Source organism: Lissotriton vulgaris, chromosome 5, assembly GCF_964263255.1.
Source record: "Lissotriton vulgaris chromosome 5, aLisVul1.2, whole genome shotgun sequence".
In the NCBI taxonomy this organism is placed as follows: domain Eukaryota; kingdom Metazoa; phylum Chordata; class Amphibia; order Caudata; family Salamandridae; genus Lissotriton; species Lissotriton vulgaris.
Genome location: NC_141693.1, coordinates 1,289,062,415 through 1,289,089,017, shown reverse-complemented (window position 1 = coordinate 1,289,089,017; position 26,603 = coordinate 1,289,062,415). Strand labels below are relative to the sequence as shown.

General features: G+C 48.2%; 1 protein-coding gene across 2 annotated transcripts in view; it reads right to left on the bottom strand.

The window, feature by feature from the left end:
* CACNA1S (calcium voltage-gated channel subunit alpha1 S) overlaps positions 1-26,603 on the bottom strand; it is a 548,608-nt gene that overhangs the window by 11,767 nt on the left and 510,238 nt on the right. For both annotated transcript variants that reach the window (XM_086923168.1, XM_086923169.1), the window contains exon 42: positions 6,399-6,505. In XM_086923168.1, the coding sequence (XP_086779294.1) occupies positions 6,399-6,505 (107 nt within the window). The remainder of the gene's footprint in view (positions 1-6,398; positions 6,506-26,603) is intronic.

The window sequence follows — 26,603 nt, the reverse complement described above, 5'->3', positions numbered from 1 at the left end:
CGAATGCTGTGGGGCTCCCCTTCCGTAGCCACGAAAGGAGCAAAAAGCAGAAGGCGGAGGAAACTAAGTGGCCGACAGGCCCAAGGACTTGGCCGTAGCCCGGGTGTCCTTGAAGCGCTCCAACGCACTGTCTGTCTTTTTGCCAAAAAGGCAAATGCCATCAAAGGGCATGTCCATCAAGGTGTTCTGCAATTTACAGGGGGTTGCCACATGCACAATATTTTTCCTCATTTAATTCTTGTTTTATTCCACTTGGTTAGTCATGCTTGTTTTCTTCAGCGTGCAGCCTCGGAAACGTGGCCTGCCCAAATGCCTCGTATGTGAATACATATCAAAAAGCTGGAGCAACATTCCACTCCATCCGGACGCACAGCTTATATTCCATAGTGTCTTCACTCAAGTACTCCACAAGTTTATCCATGTTTGCATGTTTTTATTCAATAACTTTCACTTTTAACTCCATCCTTAATTCTGTCACTTGCTGGGCAGTATATGTATAAAAGCATTTTTGATGCCACAGATATGCCTATCCAGGCCTTTTTCTGGGACATGATGTCATACATCAAACATTCTTAAGAGTGGATCATATAAACCCAATGCATTTCGAGCTTTAAATTGCCCTTCCTCAGGGGTTTACTGTAAACATTAAACATTGAAGCATAACATTAGTTCGATATTTTCAGACCACTTAAAAACAACAAATTTAGAGACAAATACCTGTTAACATGTTTAACTGAATATCTGACGTTATCCCTCTAAACACACATTTACATACTTTACACGATGTACCCAGAGAAGCCCTCCTAGCTACTTCCTTTACTCCATCTCCCCAATTATCAATGTTTTAAAATCACTAATCCCCGTGATTCACCCAGTCCACCTAAATAGATCGTACCTTTGTCCAATGTTACCATGTTCTCTTTCAAAGGCGTATCTGCTTTCTAACGCCCACGGGTATCAATACCCTCAAGCTGTTGCACCTATTTCAAAAGCTGTGCACTAAACTCCACCCTTCCCTTTCAATCAATCCCGTCACGAAGACTGCCTACACGACTACAGTTCCCATCAACCACTGTTGTTAACACCTGGTGTCTCACTTACTTCTGGGCCTCTCAACAAAACAATTGTGTGTGCCCCGCCCACCCTAGTTTGTCAATTACACGTCAGTAACCTATTTAGTCAATATTTGCAGCATTGGCATTTTCAAAACGAAGCATAAAGCTGATGTGACAACGTGCTGTTTTTATTGTTATACGGCTCTGTTATTCAGTCCGAAAAATAAAATGAAACCGTAATGTTTGTACTTCTCCGTTAATGATTTAATTGTTGCTGCGTTAAGGTGTTCTGGACATCCCCTGAGAAGCCAGTTGTCCTCAATCAGGCGTGGTGCCGAAGTGCCACCGTCGTGGAAATGGACCTGCCCAGTGAGTCAGCGGTATCCAGCCCACAACGTATGGTGAACTGGCCGCAATCGCTTGGGAGAGAACTGCCTGGGTCTCCTCCGGGCAGTTGGGCAGCAGCTGCACAACTGTGTCCCAAAGAGAGTGGGTCTGATGGCCCAAGAGGCATGCAGTGTTCACCGACCGCATCCCTAAGCTGGCAGATGAAAACAGTTTCTTGCCAAACTGATCCAGCTTCTCGGAGTCCGTATCCGGAGGTGCGTAGGGAACGTGCTTTGGGAAGCTGAGGCTTGGACATCCAAGCTCTCAGGGGTGTTATGTTGGGTAAGGAAGAGAGGGTTGCCCGGAGCCGGGCAATGGCGTTGGGCAATGTTCCTATCCACAGGAGCCCCTGTGTTGTGCCTGCACGAAATGCCCAAAAGAACAGCCGTCAGTGCTTCAATAAATGGCAGCAAGGGCTCCGAAGAGGTAGCAGCCGGTTGGAGCACTTCTGTCAGGAGGTTAGTCCTGACGGCCACCGTAGGGAGTTCAAGGTGGAGAGCCTTGGCTGCCCTATGCAACACCACTGCGTAACTGGCTCCCTCCTACGTAGCGATGGTAGGAGTCGACAGCTTTCCAGGGTCAGGTGAGGTGTCACTGGCCTCCTCCAAATCCTCTGCCCAGTCCGCATCATAAGCACAGCCTTCTGCTAGAGGGTCCTCAGACCCCTCCCAGTTCTCCCATTTCTCTGAAGTCTGTGGAACAGGCTCAAAATAAGATGGACAGACATAGGGCATTAAAGGCCACATCAGCGTCGGTATCGGCATCGAGCGACCTCAATCCGGCACCGTGTCCGGGCTGAAGCTGTGGACGATGTTGTCCCAAGGAGCGGGCGACGTCGGAAGCGGTGCCGGGGAGATCGGCGCCGGTGGAGGTGACACGAGGTCAACCGGTGTCGATCGGGGTCCGATCCCGGATCCCTGAGGGGCCTGCGGCGCTGGGGCCGGAGCTGGCAGCAACCCCGGGGCAGGATCCGCCAGAGATTGTAAAGCAGGAGCCCCTGTTGGGCCCGCAAGACCCGTAGGCACACTGGCGGGGCCAGACGGCCCAAAGAGTCGGGCTATGGCAGCAAGAAACTCTTGCACCTGGGCAGGCATCGCCCCCGCACCTGGACAGGGAGGGTAGACTGGAGGTGACGTTGCAGGCTCCGCCTGAACCTCGGGGTGGCACCGGGAAGAAGACTTAGGGCCAGATGTAGGTAGCCAAATACCGGTCGGTAACGGCCGATTTCGGCAGTTACCGACCGGTATTTGGCTTTTGAGATGTAGGGGGACAGAAACAGGCTCTTTCGGTATTTTTACCGAATCTGTAAATATACCGGTCGGTAAATTTACCGATCGGTATTTTTACAGATTCGGTAAAATTGAGATGTAGGTGGGACTCTTCTGAGTCCCACAAGCCTTACAGAATCGGTATTTTACCATCAAATTCAATTTGATGGTAAAATACCGATTCCGGTGTGTATGCACATGTGTGCATGCACACCTATGCCATATGACAGGCAGACCTGCCCTTAGGGCAGGTATGCCTGCCACATGGCACCCGAGCCTCTTGTGGGGGTGCCAGAGGGTGTCAAAGTGACACCCCCTGCACCCGTGTTAAATTCGGTATTTACCGATTCGGTAAATACCGAATCGGTAATGCCCATTCATTCCTATGGGCTTCAAAGCCCATAGGAATGAATGGGCATTACCGGTCGGTATTTACCGAATCGGTAAATACCGATTTTTACCGATTCGGTAACAAAAACATCTGGATAGTCCTACATGTCCCCCCTTCATATTTACCGATTCTTAATTACCGAATCGGTAAAATTCGGTAATTAAGAATCGGTAAATAAATCCTACCTACATCTGGCCCTTAGATCCAGAAGAGTGGTGATGACGACTCCGCGACCGGTCCCTCGACCTCCCACGGGACCGGGACCTTGAGCGACTTGGAGCCGACTCCCAGGCTTCAAGCAATCGGGACCGCTCGCGCAAAGTCTTCGGCGCCATGGCCCGGCGGTCGGGGGACAACTCAGGTCGTGGTCGCGCCCCAGGCAGTAGACAAACACGCAGTGGGAGTCCGTCACCGACATCATGCGATGACAGTCCCCACAGTTCTTGAAACCGGGCATCCCTACGACACCAGGAGGCGATCAATTCGAAAAGAGGAGGTAAAAGGCCTAGAAAAAGTCAGTCAAAAATTTACTGGGGGTACTTGCTCTTCCCGGATCTGCGCTTGCTGCCGCGGAAAAAGAAAGGACGGACGTCAGCGCGCGTGGACACGTCTAAATAGCTCCGACAACGTCATCACGGGCCAATTCTAAGGTAAAGAATCTATCACTACGTGTTTCTTTCAGATACAAATTTCTTATAATATGTAGAAGTGTGTTTTTCTGGCCTAAATTTGGGCCTAGCATCCATGGTTTTCAAAATGGATGCTTCCCTCCTGTTAATTTCACTGTTCGTTATTTCAACAGCACACTGTCAAGCTGAGTCATGCTTGTTTATTTCAACTTTCATTGTTTTTGCTGATGTTCTTGATGAATCTCCCCAGCTTGGTCACAAAACTGCAACTTATTTCAAGGTTCTTTCACTAGCTCACTGTACCCAATTAATTCATAATAGCTTGCTGTTGTTCATATATCTACTTTATTCAACCATCTCCAGATGGCATTCGCATAGAGTAGGCCAGAATCACTGTAATGATATTCATGTAGTGCCTGCTTAGGTGCTAAGGCAATATCACGCTTAATAAAACTGTGCTCTGAATTGAAGCAAAGGTAACACATTTGATTACACAACAATGATTCTGTAGTTTTACTGATTTAATATGCAAAAAAAATGTATAAAACCCTCCATTTTGGGTGTGAACCAGAAGACTATCCTGGAACACTTTCCTGTGCTGCTTGGGATGCCGTTCATTTCTCCCTTAGTTTATTTTGCTGCCCGCTTCGGACTTATAAAATGTTTGATTTTGCCCTTCTCTATTTGTCAAGATCCTTCATGGTAGTTAATCTGTACTGCATCTTTTGAATTTTGTAATAAAACCCTTACCATTTTTCAGCTGATCTAGAACTCAGTCATTGAGTTGTCCCTTTCAGTTAATTGATTGTTTTCTGATATTTTGATGGTTTGGGAGGTGCCTTACTTTAGGGCACATATTGTCTCATGAAATTGAGGCGTAACACTGTCTCAAATTCATCGAATTCTGGGCGTTGTGTTGAGGTAACTAACATTTGGGGAGTCAAAAGTTCAGGGTCCTGTGCGACCACATCATCTATGCCCTAAAAGTATTTTAGAGCAAGTGAGCAATGACATGTTGAAACATATTTTCTCAAATATGCTAACTGCTGCATCGTTTGAGAAAAATAGAAGCTCTTGGCTCCATGGGTGCAGGCTCTGAAGAGGCAGAGTCTGCCATGATGGCTGGCTGGTTGGTGCATTTAGTCTTAATTTCATGGGTTGAATTTTTAACTCTAATTTATATGTTCTGAAATTATTTTACAGAGGGCTTTGTAAAGTGGGAAATGTAAAAGTGTAAGCAGACAATAAAAGTGAGAAAAGACTTGGAACAGGGCTGAAAGAAGGCACCTGAATGGTAAGATAGGGCGAACTTTGGGGTACACCAGAGTGAAGCTACAGGGCCACACACAACCAACCTGTTCTGATTAGGTACACTATTATACGAAGAAAGGAAATCCATAGTTTCTCCAGTTTGGCCCATCAAGTTCATGCAACCGCACAGACATGTGGCTTTTGTGGTTTCCATAAGCAGGCCGTAGTGGGCACCGGGTGTTTCCCCGGTCGGTTGACGGGCTGGGGGCTGGTTTTGTACCCATGGTGGCTGGTTTTGTTACTGGGGGCTGGTTTTGCAGCAATGCTGCAATATCGGCCCCCTGTAACAAAAAAAGCGGGAGCAGTGCTTCTCAATAGCACCCCGCCCCACTCCAGGGCTGATCGAGCAGCTATTGGGCACGGCTGGCTGCTGTTCCTAGACTGGCCCTGGTGGTCTCCAACTAGCCTGTTTCTCCGAGTAATTCCAACATAGAAACATTGGGAATCCAGGGAACAGCCAACCTGTTCCTCCCCCAGGCATGCTACAAAAAGAATACTTGAAATCTGAGTGGGTCTGTTTCTCACTTGGAATCCTGGGAACAGCCAATCTGTTCCTCCCAGGCATACTTCCAAAGTGATAGTGAGAATCCGGGGAACAACCAGTCGGTTTCTCCCAGCCATGTTTCCAAAAGGATAGTTGGATTCCGGGGAACATCCCGCCTATTTCTCTTACTACAATGAAGTACTGGAAACAACTGTCTTGGTTCTCCCATGCAAGCTGCCAGAGGATGCATGAGTTCACCCACCCTTTTGCTGCTGGACAAGCTACTATATAGATACAAGAACTGCAAAACACTTCTCAAGTATTTCCTTCCTACATATGCTACTATACCAAGAGAAGGAACTCAGAGATCTTGCCAATCTGTTCCAACTACACATGCTCCTGTTATAATACAAGAAGAGCAGAGCCTTCTTCCAGTCTGCTGGACATCTAATATGCACTTACAAGAAACACTAAGCGCCTTCCAGCCTCTAATTTTTGACGTGCAGTCACATCTAAACAGGAAGTACAGTACTCTGCTCAAGCCTATAGCTGCTGAATGTACAACCATACATATAAAAGACATACACCTTACCGCTACACTGCTCTGTCTAACCATTATAAAGTAGTAATACTGCAAATGCAGAGATCCTTTCAGGCTGTTTCTTTTCACAGTGTTCTTCCTTACGCACAACGAAAACCTATACTTATGCTCTTATACTCCTATGTATAATACCATACATATATCAGAAGTGCAGAATGCTTTTCAACATGTTCCTCCAAAGTTCACTATCACACGGATGCAAGCCATGCACAGCTCCATGCTAACATAGGAAATCCAGTCCCTACCATGGAGCTCCAACCAGCCCGGCTTACCTGTTCTACAGGATCATGAGGCCTGGGTGTCTGGAGTGCTGTGTTGACAGTGGCAGAATTGTGATGGACGTTTCCTAGCATTTGCTTGCGGAGTGAGTGTTGGTGACCTGGGAAGAAGAAGACAGATAAGAAAGGAAAAAAAGGAAAAAGAAAAGAAAAGTTAGGAAAGGAAGAAACGCCTTAGGATGTCTCTTATTCTCAAGTGATTTAGGGGTGGGCAAAGGCCATAGGATAGATTAGATTCTTTGGTTCTAGAAGACGCGCCTGACCATGCTAAGAAAAGCAATATATGACTAGTTTTGAACATATTGCTTGAGTATGTACCCCTCTCAAGTGGTCACTGGGGTTCTATGGGAATTTTCGGAGGAACACCCACTATCCCCTGCATGTGTCATTAGGTTCCTGTACAAACTCAGAGAATGCCTCCGTCACAGGGCAGCTGAGGACGAAAGGATGATGGTACTTTATATATCACAATCCTTCCTTGTTATATGAAAGATAGATAATAGAGGAGTGTTGGACCTGGCCCTTTCTGCAGGGGCATCCCAGATTTCTGCGTTTCTTTGCTGAACCCCTTTTTGTTGGCTTTTTTACTACTAACCAGTCGTAAAGTGCATGTGCTGTCTTACGAAAACAGGGTGCAATTGGTCTACACCTGATTGGTACATTTAATTTGCTTGCAAATACAGAGCATATGGTACTAAATGTATTCCGGCTCTGTAAATTAAAAGCTAATAGGGCGCTGCATCACTCATTGTGCCACCCACTAAAGTAACCTATCAAAACACGTCTCACGCCTGCCGCCATAGCCTGTAGTGTAGATTTAAGCTGTCATATCAATCTGGCAAAATCCTAACCTTCCTTTTTAATACTCATAAGTGACCGCTAAGGTAGGCCCTAAAGGCTCATTGTGCCGGGTGCTTGGTATTTAAAAACGAAAGGACATAGGCTAACCCGGTCACTCCACTATCGCACGGCCCCGTGTGCCTGGATTCTGCTGCCCCTGCCTGCTTGGCCCTCTTGCTGCTGCCTCTCCTTAGAGCCTCTGCTCTCCAGGCTTGCCCTCGCTCTCGAGGCTTGCCCAGGCTTGCCCCGATCTCCAGGCTTGCCCAGGCTTGCCCTCGCTCTCCCCCGCTCCGCTTTCCCGATCTTTGCCCCCCTCTGCTCCCCGCCGCTGCTCTCCCGCAGCCCCGCCCCCTCTCCTGTTTCCCGCTCCCCATTCGCCACCCCGCTCCCGCCTCCCAGCTGCTCCTCCCTCCCACTTCGCCCTAAATGGCAGGGACCGCGCGTACGCGCAGTGGTCACGCGCAGCGGGCACGCCGATTGCGCCCGTCTACGCCCGTCCACGCCTGGACCGCACCCAGCGCCAGAACCCCTGGACCCCGCCAGAGCCAGCCAACCCGACTGAGCTACGACACCGCCACCACTCAAGACCGGCCAATATCCAGCCTGCTACCAAGCCACCCCGAAACGCACCCATGGAGCCTTCACCTATCACGCCTGCTACTTCACCTGCACTTGGTCCTGCACTGCGCCAGCCAAAACAGCCGCCAACAACAACCACCTCAAGTGCATCCTGCTCAAAACCCGCTCCATCCACAGGCACGCCATCGAACTATGGGACCTCCTGGACAAAACGGCACCAGACGTCGCCTTCTTCACGGACACCTGGATGAACGCCTCCTCAGCCCCCGACATCGCCATTGCCATCCCGGACGGCTACAAGATCATCCGCAGGGACTACGTTAACCAGACCGGAGGAGGCATCGCCATCGCCCACAGAAACACTATACGCATCAGGACCAACACCGACGACACCCTCGCCACCGCAGAGCACCTGCACTTCCAGATTCACACCGACCCCAAGACCACCCTCAGAGGAACCCTCATCTACAGTCCCCTGGGACCACGCTCACACTTCAGCGAGGCCATCGCAGACTTCATCAGCCCGCTCGCCTTCGCCCCCCCGACTACATCCTCCTAAAAGACCTCAACTTCCACCTGGAGAAGGACCAGGACAACAACACCACCGCCCTACTAGACAACCTCGCCAACCTCGGATTCAAGCAACTGGTCAACACCCCCACCCATTACGCCGGCCTCACGCTCGACCCTGTCTTCTCCTCCAGTAACCACATCTCTTTCAGCCACACCACGAGCTCAACTGGACCGACCAGAGCTGCGTACACTTCAACTTCAGGAAAACAACGACCCACCACCGCCCTCAACAAACCCCCCGAAGATGCTGGAGCAAGATCACCACCGACCAATTCACCACCTCCTTGCGCCTAAACCCTCCCACCAACACCACGGACACCAACGAAGGAGCCCGCAACCTCACACAGTGGATCACGGACTGCGTCGACACCCTTGCTCCACTGAAAAACCCTCCTAGCAACCTCAACAGCAAGAAAGCTGCGTGGTTCACCAACGATCTCAAAGACTCCAAGAAATCCTGCCGTGATCTCGAGAAAGCCTGGCGCCACAACCAGTCAACGGATAACATGACAGCCCTCAAGAACGCCACCCGCAAACACCACCAGCTGATCCGCACCACCAAAAGGTCATCCTTCAGAGAACGACTGGACAACAACACCCACAACAGCAAGGAACTCTTCAAAGTCGTGAAAGAGCTCTCCAACCCCAACGCCAGCGACAAGGACATAACACCTTCTCAAGACCTCTGCAACTCTCTGGCCACCTGTTTTTCACCGTAAGATCGTCGACATACACAACAGCTTCGGCGCTCAGAACACGTAACCCACCACTGAACCTACACCCCCCACCACCACCATGTGCGCCTGAACTCAGGTCAGCAGGGAAGATACCACCCACACGATGAACACCATCCACTCGGGCTCCCCAGCCGATCCCTGCCCACACCACATCTTTAACAAAGCTGACTCCATCATCGCACCCATACTTCGGGACATCATCAACAACTCCTTCATATCCGCCACCTTCCCGGAGAGCTGGAAGCATGCAGAGATCAGTGCCCTCCTGAAGAAACCCACCACAGACCCCTCAGACCTCAAGAACTTCCGCCCCGTCTCCCTAGACCCATCGCAGTCCGGATTTCGAGCGAACCACAGCACCGAGACAGCCCTCATCGTGGCCACCGACGACATCCGGACCCTGCTGGACAACGGAGAAACCGCCGCCCTCATCCTGCTCGACCTTTCAGCTGCGTTTGACACGGTCTGCCACCGCACCCTGACAACCCGCCTCCGCCAGGCCGGGATCCAAGGAAAGGCCCTGGAATGGATCACCTCCTTCCTCTCCGACAGAACCCAAAGAGTTGGTCTCCCGCTCTTCCTCGCAGAAGCCACCAAGATCATCTGCGGCGTACCTCAAGGCTCCTCGCTCAGCCCCACCCTCTTCAACGTCTACATGAGCCCCCTCGCAGGCATCGCACGCAAGCACAACCTCAATATCATCTCCTACGCCGACGATACCAAACTGATCCTCTCCCTCACCAACGACCACACCTCCGCCAGAGCCCGCTTCCAGGACGGAATGAAAGACATTGCAGACTGGATGAAGCTCAGCCACCTGAAACTGAACTCAGACAAGACGGAAGTCCTCATCCTCGGCCCATCCATCTCCGCCTGGGACGACTCCTGGTGGCCTCCTGATCTGGGCCCCCCACCCAAGCCCACGGACCACACCCGCAACCTGGGCTTCATCCTTGACTCCTCCCTCACGATGGCCAGCCAAGTTAACGCCGTTACCTCCTCCTGCTTCAACACACTCCGCATGCTCCATAAGATATTCCGCTGGATCCCCACTGGAACCAGGAAAACAGTCACCCAGGCCCTCGTCACCAGCTGTCTGGACTACGGGAACGCCCTCTTCGCTGGGACCACCGCCAAACTACAGAAAAGAATCCAGCGCATCCAGAACGCCTCAGCACGACTCGTCTTGGACATCCCACGACACAGCCACATCTACCCCCACCTGAGTGACCTGCACTGGCTCCCCGTCAGCAAAAGGATCACGTTCAGACTCCTCACCCACGCACACAAGGCTCTCCACGACTTGGGCCCCGAATACCTCAACAACCGCCTCACGTTTTACACGCCAACCCGCCAGCTCCGCTCCGCCAGCCTCGCCCTCACCACCGTCCCACGGATCCGCAGAACCACCACCGGAGGAAGATCCTTCACCTACCTGGCGGCCAAGACCTGGAACAATCTCCCCACCTACCCAGGACCATCTCTCCTTCAGGAAGCAACTCAAGACCTGACTTTTCGAGCAGTAGCAGGCCCCCCGCCCCCCCCAGCGCCTTGAGACCCTAGCGGGTGAGTAGCGTGCTTTACAAATACTCTTGATTGATTGATTGTTTTACATGCCCTGACAGTGAAAAACTTCGAAAGTGCTGACTCAGATTGGAAGCAGATAGAGAAGTGATTTTTACGCTCAAATAAATTGTAATTTAAAATCCTCTTTAATGGGGACGTCTGATTTTAAATTACAATTTGAAAAATGCCACCCTGCCTTTTTGCCAGTGTCCTGGGCTATTTGACTGTGAATGGCTTGGGTATTGGGTTGTGTATGGATCCCAGACATGGGAACCAAGAAGGCCTAGGTATAGAGGAGTAAGATCTTCCTGACAGAACGGCTGTTCCCAGTCCTGATTACACTTCAAAGGGCTTCCTGCAACATGCACAAAGGAACGTGACACCAGGCATGGTGCCTTTTGTCATCCAAGACAGTTTGGATCTAAACCCAGAAACCTAGGGTAAGAGGAGGAATGGACCAGTACCAGTTTTAGGTGTCGGTCAGGGAGTTCCCCTGCACAAAGGCTGGCAACAATGATACAAGTTTTATCTTCAGAACGACTCATCAGAACACTCCTGGACCTGTGGAAGATTCAAGACAAGGACTACCTGCTATCAGAAGGACTACACTGCAGCTGAAAGGACAGCTTTCCTGTCTGAAGAAGGAAGACTGGGCTTGCTGCATGGATCCCAGGCTACCCAGAGTGACCCCAATGGTCAGTTGTCTGACCACCGGTGTGAGATACAGGGACACACCAAGCTTCCAGGGACCTCCATGCAACTGCAGAGCTGACCAAAGCCAACTGGTCCAGCATGGACCTGCCCTGAGCCCTCTGCTGGCCTCTGCTGAAGTGAGTCCTGATTCCAAAGAGGTGCCCATTAGGACCTGGACCCTTGGCTGGCATCAGTGTGAACTCCTACTCAAGAATATGTGAAAATCCTGATGTTTGGGCTCCTCCTAACTGTGAAGTAACCTCTTTGTCTCAAGAATCGACTGCCTGCACTCACTGCTAATTCAAAGCTCCACAGGAACCTGTTCTTCAACCCGATAGTGGCCATCCACGACAGCCGGCAACGGGAGACTGGCATTTCACGCCAACAGTAACCTTACATGCCAGCCAATCATTTGGAAGCTCCTGCAATGACTGCCTCTTTGCAACTACAGCAACGACCTTCTGCAATAAGCGATCTACTCTTTGCGCCAAAAGCCTCCTCCTCAGCATCCCCTCCAATGCGAATAGAACTCTTTGCTCTGGTCACGTGAAAGGTAACTCTTGAACGGGACTAACATGGTCCCTGTATCTGACTTGTGCTTAATTGCAGTAGGTCTAAACATGTGACGTTGCCCCACTCCCGCATGACCAGATATTCATGAGTGGTTCTTTGTGCTACTTGGTGCTATTTTCCCCTAAAAACATTAAGAAATATTATCTCTGGTTCTACTGATTGGATTTGGTTCATTCTGGTACATTTTATGTATTAAAATATACTCTATTTTTCTAAATTCATTTGATGAGTTTACTTGGGTTATGTTTTCACTTTATTACTGTTTGAGTGCTGCATAAATACTTCACACATTACCTCTAAAGTTAAGCTTGTACACTTTTGTGCCAAGCTACTAGAAGGTTAAACACAAGTTAATTTAGTGACGTTTTTGGACTGTGGTTGGTGCTTGAATGGGGCTTCCACCCTTCTCAACTAATAACCCAATTTCTTACAAAGGGCGTTAGACCAAGCATGCAGAGCATAATGCCTGTGCTCCAATGAACCACTGGTCACTATCAACAAAGGACGCAGTACACAAGGTAGCTCCTCAACCAGCCAGTACAACTATCTTGATCTTCGTGAGGACTTTATTCAGTGTGAAACTCGCAAGGAAGAACTCATTGACAGAGAAAGAAAAGAGACGGTCCCCTGATATAACAAAAAATCCACAACTCACCATTCGTTAACGTGAGCTCCTCCAGTGGCTAGATATAAGCGGCCTGAGAAGAATGTCTACCTCAGCTACTGCCCGGTAGCTTGCTGGGTGTGTAAGGACACTAGTTCTGACAAGGAGGATCCCCCTCCTTGGGCCTCCCCACTAGTTGTCCATCCATTTGGGGAAAAGCGTACCCTTCTTACTTTACGTACCAGGAGTTATCTCTGCGTATGTGCAGCTCCTCTTTTTGCCTGGAGACTTATGTAAGTAGGTTGCTGTGAAGCCAGAAGGCTGCCTCCATGGGACTTTGGCGGAATGACTGCCACTGCCCCCCCCTTGACCTGGGAAAACCAATGCAGATAGCTTTCCAGTTCATCTTGTAGTGCCCCACTTGCTGCCCATCTATTCTTGCATCTATCCAGCTGTTCATCATCCAGCGACTGTAAGGTATTTTTGACCTATTTACACTTCTCCATGATGGTTCCACAGTGAACCCCTTACTCACAGGAGGACAGGCCATCCATCTTTAGATGAATACCCAAACGTTGGGCACTCTTTGAATGTTTCTGCTTTTCTGATGTCTGTATTGCATTCATTGTTATGCCTGGAATCCCATCTTTTTTTTCACATACCCTTGGTGCAGCCTTTCCTTGTCACTGTGTGCTACATCTTGCCCTTTCTTCCATCTCTTTCCCCATAGCCGGGCGAGGCCCTGGTTTCCTCATAACCACCAGAAACTACTAGACATACCTTAATTTACCTCCTCTTGTGCTTCACCGGCATGGATATCAATCCGTACCACCAACAACGACCTCTTCGATATTCCCACAAGTCCACCATCAAAACAAGACTACTGGGCTAGAGTGCGGTTCAGGGGAGAACCGAGTCCACTGGGCCCTGCTGTGAGTATTGTTACTAGATGTGTCTGTAATAGTGCATCAGCATATATCAGACGTCACATCAATTCCTGCTTTTAAAAGGGATCTGAAACATAATCTCCTTAACGACCTTTCATAATCTGTACCCACCGTTGTATTGGGTCTATTCAAATCCTCCAATGCAAAGATAATATCATCTTTTTATAGACCAAAAATTCCAGTTTTAATGACATGTTCTTTGTTTGTGTCGCTGTTATTCTACACCCTGTCTCTGTAGAGCACTCAGCCCCTTTGGGACAGATTTACAATAAAGTGATGCATCTATAGAGATGCGTGACTTTTCTTGCACCACCCTAAAAAATGCTTGCCTCACCATGGATGTGACGGTGTGCCCTGATGCATCTGTTGGGGCAAAAGTAACGCATTGCTGGACGCAACTCCAGCAATGCATTTTGTGGTCTATTACCACTACACTGCGTCACTCCTTACGCCTGCTTCAAGCAGGCGTAAGGTTTTGACGCAATGGCGTCCTAAAAGTAACGCAGTGAAATCTTGTAGAATTCACTGCGTCACTTTTACGAGGCATTCCTGCGTAGGAACGCCCCCCCCCGCATACATTATACCTGACGCAGTTATAATGTGATGCAGGGCTTTAAAACGTGAAGCATTTCCCTAGATGCGTCACGTTGTAAATAGGGCGCATTGTTTGCGCTGCCATTGCATCACAAAAAGTGATGCAATGGTGACACAAAGAGGCGCAAGGGGCTTGTAAATCTGACCCTTTGTTTCCAGGTGTTGATGCCCGGCATCAAGGACCTAAACATCTAATATATACAGAGGTAAACTCCAGATGCTAAAAGGCAGACTTAGTGGATCTCTACTTTGCTTTAAATTTTGGTATAGATTTTTTATGATTATTGTAGTAATATTATGATATTCACTCCAAAAAGTCCTTAATATGTGGTCTTCTTTTTTGTAGAGTATAGTAGTTATATGTGCCTTATGCAGCTGCAGTGGCTCCTGCTCATCTGTGATGTCCACTCATTTGCCATTAAGAGTCTGAGGGCATGCTTGCCACTTGTCTGCACCCACGTGCATCATTGATGATAGCCGGAAGTCCATTACACCGTCGAAACTGAGACACCTGCTGGACACCTTTCACTAAGGTCGAGTAATGAGGTGCTCTGCACTGAAGGCAGAACATCTCAGTCACCCTCCATTGCATGTCATCATCGCACTCTGATTAGAGTGCCCTTAATCCCCTTTGCTACCAACCCCAGCCTCGCCTTGTTTAAAGGCAAAAAGCAGAATTCATTTTCTGAAAGGAAACAATCCTCTCATGTATGTATATATATATATATATATATATATATATATATATATATATATATATATATATATATATTAGCAGCCCGTCCCGACGTTGTCCGGGTATGAATTGCTGCCGGCCAGTAGTATATTGTTTTGTAGGATTTCGTTTTGATAGCATTTCTTATCTGTGACAGGCCTGTGAAATGCTCCGGTTCACAGTGCACTGCTGATGCACTTAAGAGTGCGCGTTCAGTATGTGTGAACTCAAGTTTCCCTACTTTATTTTTTCTTGCAATATTATATAGCGCGAACTCGACAACATGGCATGAGCACAATTTACATTACAGAAGAACACATTCATTTGTGGTGGGCACAGGGAGACAAAGCGATTTGCCTGGAATCACAGGATGCCAAGATTCGAGCGTAGCTCCCCAGCTCTAAAGTTCGCAATTCTAGAACTTGTGGCAGGAGGTGTGCTAAAAGTGTATGTCGGTGCTGGCCATCAATGAGAGAGAACTGTGCATTTTTGAAATGGGTGGTGAGAAAATATGACATGATTGGTCCTCCCAGAGTTCCATTTTCAACTACCGTATATTAGGCAATTCAGTCAACCATCCTGCACATTCTGTTTTGGTCAGTTGAAGGATAAAAGCCATATTTGACTTCCTGAATATCATTTTTACTTATTTCTGTAAATCTGATTAATTGGAGTTTCCATTGAAAAGACCTCAGATTAGAGTGATCATCATTTCTCTTCTCTTGGCTACCTATCTTATTTCCTGTTCTCTTGTCATTACCTTATAAAAATGCCCCAATGCTGCTCAGTGATGGAGCACCAAGTAAAACTAAAACATAAGATAAATAGTAAATTAGGTTTTGTGGTGATCCCCAATGCTAGAAATGGAGTCTGTTTATGATCCTGAAGTCGATCCTAAAATGTGTGATACAGGGGTCTAAGCAAGTTGGCTCAGAGGGGTAAACTTGCTGTAAGTGTTCTGTGAGACAATATGTATTATGCAGGAGACAACTCAACAGGAAATTGATTTGGGTGCAAATCTTTTCTTCTCAAGATTTTCCCAACCATTCCTTTTGAGATTTACTGGAAATATGAAATATTTGGTGTCTAGTTTTTGGGTTCCTCCCAATCTATAATTACCCAAACAGCATTTGTAATAGATCTGTACATATTCTTGAGATTCTCTTTCAACTTTTTGTATTGTACATATTTGTTTTGTATGCAATATCTGATTTGTTTACATTTGATGACCAACACTATGCAAGTTTCTTTCATCCAGTAAAATTACTTTTTTTTACCATTGAAAGAGCATGTTGAATACACTCATTATGCTCCTTGTCTGGTGTTATTTACAACAAGGGGTGGTGAGGGACAGAGTCTCTGAATTAAACAGAATACTCTCACCCAGTCAAGAGATCAGGGCTAGATCCAACACCGTTTTTTAGCTCACTGCACCATCCCAGTTTCAGAACCTGGTTGTATGCAAATTAGTCTGTTCCTGTCCCAGTGCATGATGGGAACAGGGCAAACCAAACTACAAAAGCCAATTCTTACACTGGGAAGGAAACAAGCTACCGGGGACCGGTTTCTGGCATTTCAGCCTCTTCGGCCCGGCTTGCTTGAATCCTGATGGTGCAATGAGCAAGGGACTCACATCTGAGTATACCCTTCCACGCTTAGGGTGGACAAAAATATTTACAACAAGGGGTGGTGAGGGACAGAGTCTCTGAATTAAACAGAATACTCTCACCCAGTCAAGAGATCAGGGCTAGATCCAACACCGTTTTTTAGCTCACTGCACCATCCCAGTTTCAGAACCTGGTTGTATGCAAATTAGTCTGTTCCTGTCCCAGTGCATGATGGGAACAGGGCAAACCAAACTACAAAAGCCAATTCTTACACTGGGAAGGAAACAAGCTACCGGGGACCGGTTTCTGGCATTTCAGCCTCTTCGGCCCGGCTTGCTTGAATCCTGATGGTGCAATGAGCAAGGGACTCACATCTGAGTATACCCTTCCACGCTTAGGGTGGACAAAAATATTTACAACAAGGGGTGGTGAGGGACAGAGTCTCTGAATTAAACAGAATACTCTCACCCAGTCAAGAGATCAGGGCTAGATCCAACACCGTTTTTTAGCTCACTGCACCATCCCAGTTTCAGAACCTGGTTGTATGCAAATTAGTCTGTTCCTGTCCCAGTGCATGATGGGAACAGGGCAAACCAAACTACAAAAGCCAATTCTTACACTGGGAAGGAAACAAGCTACCGGGGACCGGTTTCTGGCATTTCAGCCTCTTCGGCCCGGCTTGCTTGAATCCTGATGGTGCAATGAGCAAGGGACTCACATCTGAGTATACCCTTCCACGCTTAGGGTGGACAAAAATATTTACAACAAGGGGTGGTGAGGGACAGAGTCTCTGAATTAAACAGAATACTCTCACCCAGTCAAGAGATCAGGGCTAGATCCAACACCGTTTTTTAGCTCACTGCACCATCCCAGTTTCAGAACCTGGTTGTATGCAAATTAGTCTGTTCCTGTCCCAGTGCATGATGGGAACAGGGCAAACCAAACTACAAAAGCCAATTCTTACACTGGGAAGGAAACAAGCTACCGGGGACCGGTTTCTGGCATTTCAGCCTCTTCGGCCCGGCTTGCTTGAATCCTGATGGTGCAATGAGCAAGGGACTCACATCTGAGTATACCCTTCCACGCTTAGGGTGGACAAAAATATTTACAACAAGGGGTGGTGAGGGACAGAGTCTCTGAATTAAACAGAATACTCTCACCCAGTCAAGAGATCAGGGCTAGATCCAACACCGTTTTTTAGCTCACTGCACCATCCCAGTTTCAGAACCTGGTTGTATGCAAATTAGTCTGTTCCTGTCCCAGTGCATGATGGGAACAGGGCAAACCAAACTACAAAAGCCAATTCTTACACTGGGAAGGAAACAAGCTACCGGGGACCGGTTTCTGGCATTTCAGCCTCTTCGGCCCGGCTTGCTTGAATCCTGATGGTGCAATGAGCAAGGGACTCACATCTGAGTATACCCTTCCACGCTTAGGGTGGACAAAAATAATTACAACAAGGGGTGGTGAGGGACAGAGTCTCTGAATTAAACAGAATACTCTCACCCAGTCAAGAGATCAGGGCTAGATCCAACACCGTTTTTTAGCTCACTGCACCATCCCAGTTTCAGAACCTGGTTGTATGCAAATTAGTCTGTTCCTGTCCCAGTGCATGATGGGAACAGGGCAAACCAAACTACAAAAGCCAATTCTTACACTGGGAAGGAAACAAGCTACCGGGGACCGGTTTCTGGCATTTCAGCCTCTTCGGCCCGGCTTGCTTGAATCCTGATGGTGCAATGAGCAAGGGACTCACATCTGAGTATACCCTTCCACGCTTAGGGTGGACAAAAATATTTACAACAAGGGGTGGTGAGGGACAGAGTCTCTGAATTAAACAGAATACTCTCAACCCAGTCAAGAGATCAGGGCTAGATCCAACACCGTTTTTTAGCTCACTGCACCATCCCAGTTTCAGAACCTGGTTGTATGCAAATTAGTCTGTTCCTGTCCCAGTGCATGATGGGAACAGGGCAAACCAAACTACAAAAGCCAATTCTTACACTGGGAAGGAAACAAGCTACCGGGGACCGGTTTCTGGCATTTCAGCCTCTTCGGCCCGGCTTGCTTGAATCCTGATGGTGCAATGAGCAAGGGACTCACATCTGAGTATACCCTTCCACGCTTAGGGTGGACAAAAATATTTACAACAAGGGGTGGTGAGGGACAGAGTCTCTGAATTAAACAGAATACTCTCACCCAGTCAAGAGATCAGGGCTAGATCCAACACCGTTTTTTAGCTCACTGCACCATCCCAGTTTCAGAACCTGGTTGTATGCAAATTAGTCTGTTCCTGTCCCAGTGCATGATGGGAACAGGGCAAACCAAACTACAAAAGCCAATTCTTACACTGGGAAGGAAACAAGCTACCGGGGACCGGTTTCTGGCATTTCAGCCTCTTCGGCCCGGCTTGCTTGAATCCTGATGGTGCAATGAGCAAGGGACTCACATCTGAGTATACCCTTCCACGCTTAGGGTGGACAAAAATATTTACAACAAGGGGTGGTGAGGGACAGAGTCTCTGAATTAAACAGAATACTCTCACCCAGTCAAGAGATCAGGGCTAGATCCAACACCGTTTTTTAGCTCACTGCACCATCCCAGTTTCAGAACCTGGTTGTATGCAAATTAGTCTGTTCCTGTCCCAGTGCATGATGGGAACAGGGCAAACCAAACTACAAAAGCCAATTCTTACACTGGGAAGGAAACAAGCTACCGGGGACCGGTTTCTGGCATTTCAGCCTCTTCGGCCCGGCTTGCTTGAATCCTGATGGTGCAATGAGCAAGGGACTCACATCTGAGTATACCCTTCCACGCTTAGGGTGGACAAAAATATTTACAACAAGGGGTGGTGAGGGACAGAGTCTCTGAATTAAACAGAATACTCTCACCCAGTCAAGAGATCAGGGCTAGATCCAACACCGTTTTTTAGCTCACTGCACCATCCCAGTTTCAGAACCTGGTTGTATGCAAATTAGTCTGTTCCTGTCCCAGTGCATGATGGGAACAGGGCAAACCAAACTACAAAAGCCAATTCTTACACTGGGAAGGAAACAAGCTACCGGGGACCGGTTTCTGGCATTTCAGCCTCTTCGGCCCGGCTTGCTTGAATCCTGATGGTGCAATGAGCAAGGGACTCACATCTGAGTATACCCTTCCACGCTTAGGGTGGACAAAAATATTTACAACAAGGGGTGGTGAGGGACAGAGTCTCTGAATTAAACAGAATACTCTCACCCAGTCAAGAGATCAGGGCTAGATCCAACACCGTTTTTTAGCTCACTGCACCATCCCAGTTTCAGAACCAGGTTGTATGCAAATTAGTCTGTTCCTGTCCCAGTGCATGATGGGAACAGGGCAAACCAAACTACAAAAGCCAATTCTTACACTGGGAAGGAAACAAGCTACCGGGGACCGGTTTCTGGCATTTCAGCCTCTTCGGCCCGGCTTGCTTGAATCCTGATGGTGCAATGAGCAAGGGACTCACATCTGAGTATACCCTTCCACGCTTAGGGTGGACAAAAATATTTACAACAAGGGGTGGTGAGGGACAGAGTCTCTGAATTAAACAGAATACTCTCACCCAGTCAAGAGATCAGGGCTAGATCCAACACCGTTTTTTAGCTCACTGCACCATCCCAGTTTCAGAACCTGGTTGTATGCAAATTAGTCTGTTCCTGTCCCAGTGCATGATGGGAACAGGGCAAACCAAACTACAAAAGCCAATTCTTACACTGGGAAGGAAACAAGCTACCGGGGACCGGTTTCTGGCATTTCAGCCTCTTCGGCCCGGCTTGCTTGAATCCTGATGGTGCAATGAGCAAGGGACTCACATCTGAGTATACCCTTCCACGCTTAGGGTGGACAAAAATATTTACAACAAGGGGTGGTGAGGGACAGAGTCTCTGAATTAAACAGAATACTCTCACACAGTCAAGAGATCAGGGCTAGATCCAACACCGTTTTTTAGCTCACTGCACCATCCCAGTTTCAGAACCTGGTTGTATGCAAATTAGTCTGTTCCTGTCCCAGTGCATGATGGGAACAGGGCAAACCAAACTACAAAAGCCAATTCTTACACTGGGAAGGAAACAAGCTACCGGGGACCGGTTTCTGGCATTTCAGCCTCTTCGGCCCGGCTTGCTTGAATCCTGATGGTGCAATGAGCAAGGGACTCACATCTGAGTATACCCTTCCACGCTTAGGGTGGACAAAAATATTTACAACAAGGGGTGGTGAGGGACAGAGTCTCTGAATTAAACAGAATACTCTCACCCAGTCAAGAGATCAGGGCTAGAACCAACACCGTTTTTTAGCTCACTGCACCATCCCAGTTTCAGAACCTGGTTGTATGCAAATTAGTCTGTTCCTGTCCCAGTGCATGATGGGAACAGGGCAAACCAAACTACAAAAGCCAATTCTTACACTGGGAAGGAAACAAGCTACCGGGGACCGGTTTCTGGCATTTCAGCCTCTTCGGCCCGGCTTGCTTGAATCCTGATGGTGCAATGAGCAAGGGACTCACATCTGAGTATACCCTTCCACGCTTAGGGTGGACAAAAATATTTACAACAAGGGGTGGTGAGGGACAGAGTCTCTGAATTAAACAGAATACTCTCACCCAGTCAAGAGATCAGGGCTAGATCCAACACCGTTTTTTAGCTCACTGCACCATCCCAGTTTCAGAACCTGGTTGTATGCAAATTAGTCTGTTCCTGTCCCAGTGCATGATGGGAACAGGGCAAACCAAACTACAAAAGCCAATTCTTACACTGGGAAGGAAACAAGCTACCGGGGACCGGTTTCTGGCATTTCAGCCTCTTCGGCCCGGCTTGCTTGAATCCTGATGGTGCAATGAGCAAGGGACTCACATCTGAGTATACCCTTCCACGCTTAGGGTGGACAAAAATATTTACAACAAGGGGTGGTGAGGGACAGAGTCTCTGAATTAAACAGAATACTCTGACCCAGTCAAGAGATCAGGGCTAGATCCAACACCGTTTTTTAGCTCACTGCACCATCCCAGTTTCAGAACCTGGTTGTATGCAAATTAGTCTGTTCCTGTCCCAGTGCATGATGGGAACAGGACAAACCAAACTACAAAAGCCAATTCTTACACTGGGAAGGAAACAAGCTACCGGGGACCGGTTTCTGGCATTTCAGCCTCTTCGGCCCGGCTTGCTTGAATCCTGATGGTGCAATGAGCAAGGGACTCACATCTGAGTATACCCTTCCACGCTTAGGGTGGACAAAAATATTTACAACAAGGGGTGGTGAGGGACAGAGTCTCTGAATTAAACAGAATACTCTCACCCAGTCAAGAGATCAGGGCTAGATCCAACACCGTTTTTTAGCTCACTGCACCATCCCAGTTTCAGAACCTGGTTGTATGCAAATTAGTCTGTTCCTGTCCCAGTGCATGATGGGAACAGGGCAAACCAAACTACAAAAGCCAATTCTTACACTGGGAAGGAAACAAGCTACCGGGGACCGGTTTCTGGCATTTCAGCCTCTTCGGCCCGGCTTGCTTGAATCCTGATGGTGCAATGAGCAAGGGACTCACATCTGAGTATACCCTTCCACGCTTAGGGTGGACAAAAATATTTACAACAAGGGGTGGTGAGGGACAGAGTCTCTGAATTAAACAGAATACTCTCACCCAGTCAAGAGATCAGGGCTAGATCCAACACCGTTTTTTAGCTCACTGCACCATCCCAGTTTCAGAACCTGGTTGTATGCAAATTAGTCTGTTCCTGTCCCAGTGCATGATGGGAACAGGGCAAACCAAACTACAAAAGCCAATTCTTACACTGGGAAGGAAACAAGCTACCGGGGACCGGTTTCTGGCATTTCAGCCTCTTCGGCCCGGCTTGCTTGAATCCTGATGGTGCAATGAGCAAGGGACTCACATCTGAGTATACCCTTCCACGCTTAGGGTGGACAAAAATATTTACAACAAGGGGTGGTGAGGGACAGAGTCTCTGAATTAAACAGAATACTCTCACCCAGTCAAGAGATCAGGGCTAGATCCAACACCGTTTTTTAGCTCACTGCACCATCCCAGTTTCAGAACCTGGTTGTATGCAAATTAGTCTGTTCCTGTCCCAGTGCATGATGGGAACAGGGCAAACCAAACTACAAAAGCCAATTCTTACACTGGGAAGGAAACAAGCTACCGGGGACCGGTTTCTGGCATTTCAGCCTCTTCGGCCCGGCTTGCTTGAATCCTGATGGTGCAATGAGCAAGGGACTCACATCTGAGTATACCCTTCCACGCTTAGGGTGGACAAAAATATTTACAACAAGGGGTGGTGAGGGACAGAGTCTCTGAATTAAACAGAATACTCTCACCCAGTCAAGAGATCAGGGCTAGATCCAACACCGTTTTTTAGCTCACTGCACCATCCCAGTTTCAGAACCTGGTTGTATGCAAATTAGTCTGTTCCTGTCCCAGTGCATGATGGGAACAGGACAAACCAAACTACAAAAGCCAATTCTTACACTGGGAAGGAAACAAGCTACCGGGGACCGGTTTCTGGCATTTCAGCCTCTTCGGCCCGGCTTGCTTGAATCCTGATGGTGCAATGAGCAAGGGACTCACATCTGAGTATACCCTTCCACGCTTAGGGTGGACAAAAATATTTACAACAAGGGGTGGTGAGGGACAGAGTCTCTGAATTAAACAGAATACTCTCACCCAGTCAAGAGATCAGGGCTAGATCCAACACCGTTTTTTAGCTCACTGCACCATCCCAGTTTCAGAACCTGGTTGTATGCAAATTAGTCTGTTCCTGTCCCAGTGCATGATGGGAACAGGGCAAACCAAACTACAAAAGCCAATTCTTACACTGGGAAGGAAACAAGCTACCGGGGACCGGTTTCTGGCATTTCAGCCTCTTCGGCCCGGCTTGCTTGAATCCTGATGGTGCAATGAGCAAGGGACTCACATCTGAGTATACCCTTCCACGCTTAGGGTGGACAAAAATATTTACAACAAGGGGTGGTGAGGGACAGAGTCTCTGAATTAAACAGAATACTCTCACCCAGTCAAGAGATCAGGGCTAGATCCAACACCGTTTTTTAGCTCACTGCACCATCCCAGTTTCAGAACCTGGTTGTATGCAAATTAGTCTGTTCCTGTCCCAGTGCATGATGGGAACAGGGCAAACCAAACTACAAAAGCCAATTCTTACACTGGGAAGGAAACAAGCTACCGGGGACCGGTTTCTGGCATTTCAGCCTCTTCGGCCCGGCTTGCTTGAATCCTGATGGTGCAATGAGCAAGGGACTCACATCTGAGTATACCCTTCCACGCTTAGGGTGGACAAAAATATTTACAACAAGGGGTGGTGAGGGACAGAGTCTCTGAATTAAACAGAATACTCTCACCCAGTCAAGAGATCAGGGCTAGATCCAACACCGTTTTTTAGCTCACTGCACCATCCCAGTTTCAGAACCTGGTTGTATGCAAATTAGTCTGTTCCTGTCCCAGTGCATGATGGGAACAGGGCAAACCAAACTACAAAAGCCAATTCTTACACTGGGAAGGAAACAAGCTACCGGGGACCGGTTTCTGGCATTTCAGCCTCTTCGGCCCGGCTTGCTTGAATCCTGATGGTGCAATGAGCAAGGGACTCACATCTGAGTATACCCTTCCACGCTTAGGGTGGACAAAAATATTTACAACAAAGGGTGGTGAGGGACAGAGTCTCTGAATTAAACAGAATACTCTCACCCAGTCAAGAGATCAGGGCTAGATCCAACACCGTTTTTTAGCTCACTGCACCATCCCAGTTTCAGAACCTGGTTGTATGCAAATTAGTCTGTTCCTGTCCCAGTGCATGATGGGAACAGGGCAAACCAAACTACAAAAGCCAATTCTTACACTGGGAAGGAAACAAGCTACCGGGGACCGGTTTCTGGCATTTCAGCCTCTTCGGCCCGGCTTGCTTGAATCCTGATGGTGCAATGAGCAAGGGACTCACATCTGAGTATACCCTTCCACGCTTAGGGTGGACAAAAATATTTACAACAAGGGGTGGTGAGGGACAGAGTCTCTGAATTAAACAGAATACTCTCACCCAGTCAAGAGATCAGGGCTAGATCCAACACCGTTTTTTAGCTCACTGCACCATCCCAGTTTCAGAACCTGGTTGTATGCAAATTAGTCTGTTCCTGTCCCAGTGCATGATGGGAACAGGCAAACCAAACTACAAAAGCCAATTCTTACACTGGGAAGGAAACAAGCTACCGGGGACCGGTTTCTGGCATTTCAGCCTCTTCGGCCCGGCTTGCTTGAATCCTGATGGTGCAATGAGCAAGGGACTCACATCTGAGTATACCCTTCCACGCTTAGGGTGGACAAAAATATTTACAAGAAGGGGTGGTGAGGGACAGAGTCTCTGAATTAAACAGAATACTCTCACCCAGTCAAGAGATCAGGGCTAGATCCAACACCGTTTTTTAGCTCACTGCATCATCCCAGTTTCAGAACCTGGTTGTATGCAAATTAGTCTGTTCCTGTCCCAGTGCATGATGGGAACAGGGCAAACCACCGTATACTCAGATGTGAGTCCCTTGCTTGAATCCTGATGGTGCAATGAGCAAGGGACTCACATCTGAGTATACCCTTCCACGCTTAGGGTGGACAAAAATATTTACAACAAGGGGTGGTGAGGGACAGAGTCTCTAAATTAAACAGAATACTCTCACCCAGTCAAGAGATCAGGGCTAGATCCAACACCGTTTTTTAGCTCACTGCACCATCCCAGTTTCAGAACCTGGTTGTATGCAAATTAGTCTGTTCCTGTCCCAGTGCATGATGGGAACAGGGCAAACCAAACTACAAAAGCCAATTCTTACACTGGGAAGGAAACAAGCTACCGGGGACCGGTTTCTGGCATTTCAGCCTCTTCGGCCCGGCTTGCTTGAATCCTGATGGTGCAATGAGCAAGGGACTCACATCTGAGTATACCCTTCCACGCTTAGGGTGGACAAAAATATTTACAACAAGGGGTGGTGAGGGACAGAGTCTCTGAATTAAACAGAATACTCTCACCCAGTCAAGAGATCAGGGCTAGATCCAACACCGTTTTTTAGCTCACTGCACCATCCCAGTTTCAGAACCTGGTTGTATGCAAATTAGTCTGTTCCTGTCCCAGTGCATGATGGGAACAGGGCAAACCAAACTACAAAAGCCAATTCTTACACTGGGAAGGAAACAAGCTACCGGGGACCGGTTTCTGGCATTTCAGCCTCTTCGGCCCGGCTTGCTTGAATCCTGATGGTGCAATGAGCAAGGGACTCACATCTGAGTATACCCTTCCACGCTTAGGGTGGACAAAAATATTTACAACAAGGGGTGGTGAGGGACAGAGTCTCTGAATTAAACAGAATACTCTCACCCAGTCAAGAGATCAGGGCTAGATCCAACACCGTTTTTTAGCTCACTGCACCATCCCAGTTTCAGAACCTGGTTGTATGCAAATTAGTCTGTTCCTGTCCCAGTGCATGATGGGAACAGGGCAAACCAAACTACAAAAGCCAATTCTTACACTGGGAAGGAAACAAGCTACCGGGGACCGGTTTCTGGCATTTCAGCCTCTTCGGCCCGGCTTGCTTGAATCCTGATGGTGCAATGAGCAAGGGACTCACATCTGAGTATACCCTTCCACGCTTAGGGTGGACAAAAATATTTACAACAAAGGGTGGTGAGGGACAGAGTCTCTGAATTAAACAGAATACTCTCACCCAGTCAAGAGATCAGGGCTAGATCCAACACCGTTTTTTAGCTCACTGCACCATCCCAGTTTCAGAACCTGGTTGTATGCAAATTAGTCTGTTCCTGTCCCAGTGCATGATGGGAACAGGGCAAACCAAACTACAAAAGCCAATTCTTACACTGGGAAGGAAACAAGCTACCGGGGACCGGTTTCTGGCATTTCAGCCTCTTCGGCCCGGCTTGCTTGAATCCTGATGGTGCAATGAGCAAGGGACTCACATCTGAGTATACCCTTCCACGCTTAGGGTGGACAAAAATATTTACAACAAGGGGTGGTGAGGGACAGAGTCTCTGAATTAAACAGAATACTCTCACCCAGTCAAGAGATCAGGGCTAGATCCAACACCGTTTTTTAGCTCACTGCACCATCCCAGTTTCAGAACCTGGTTG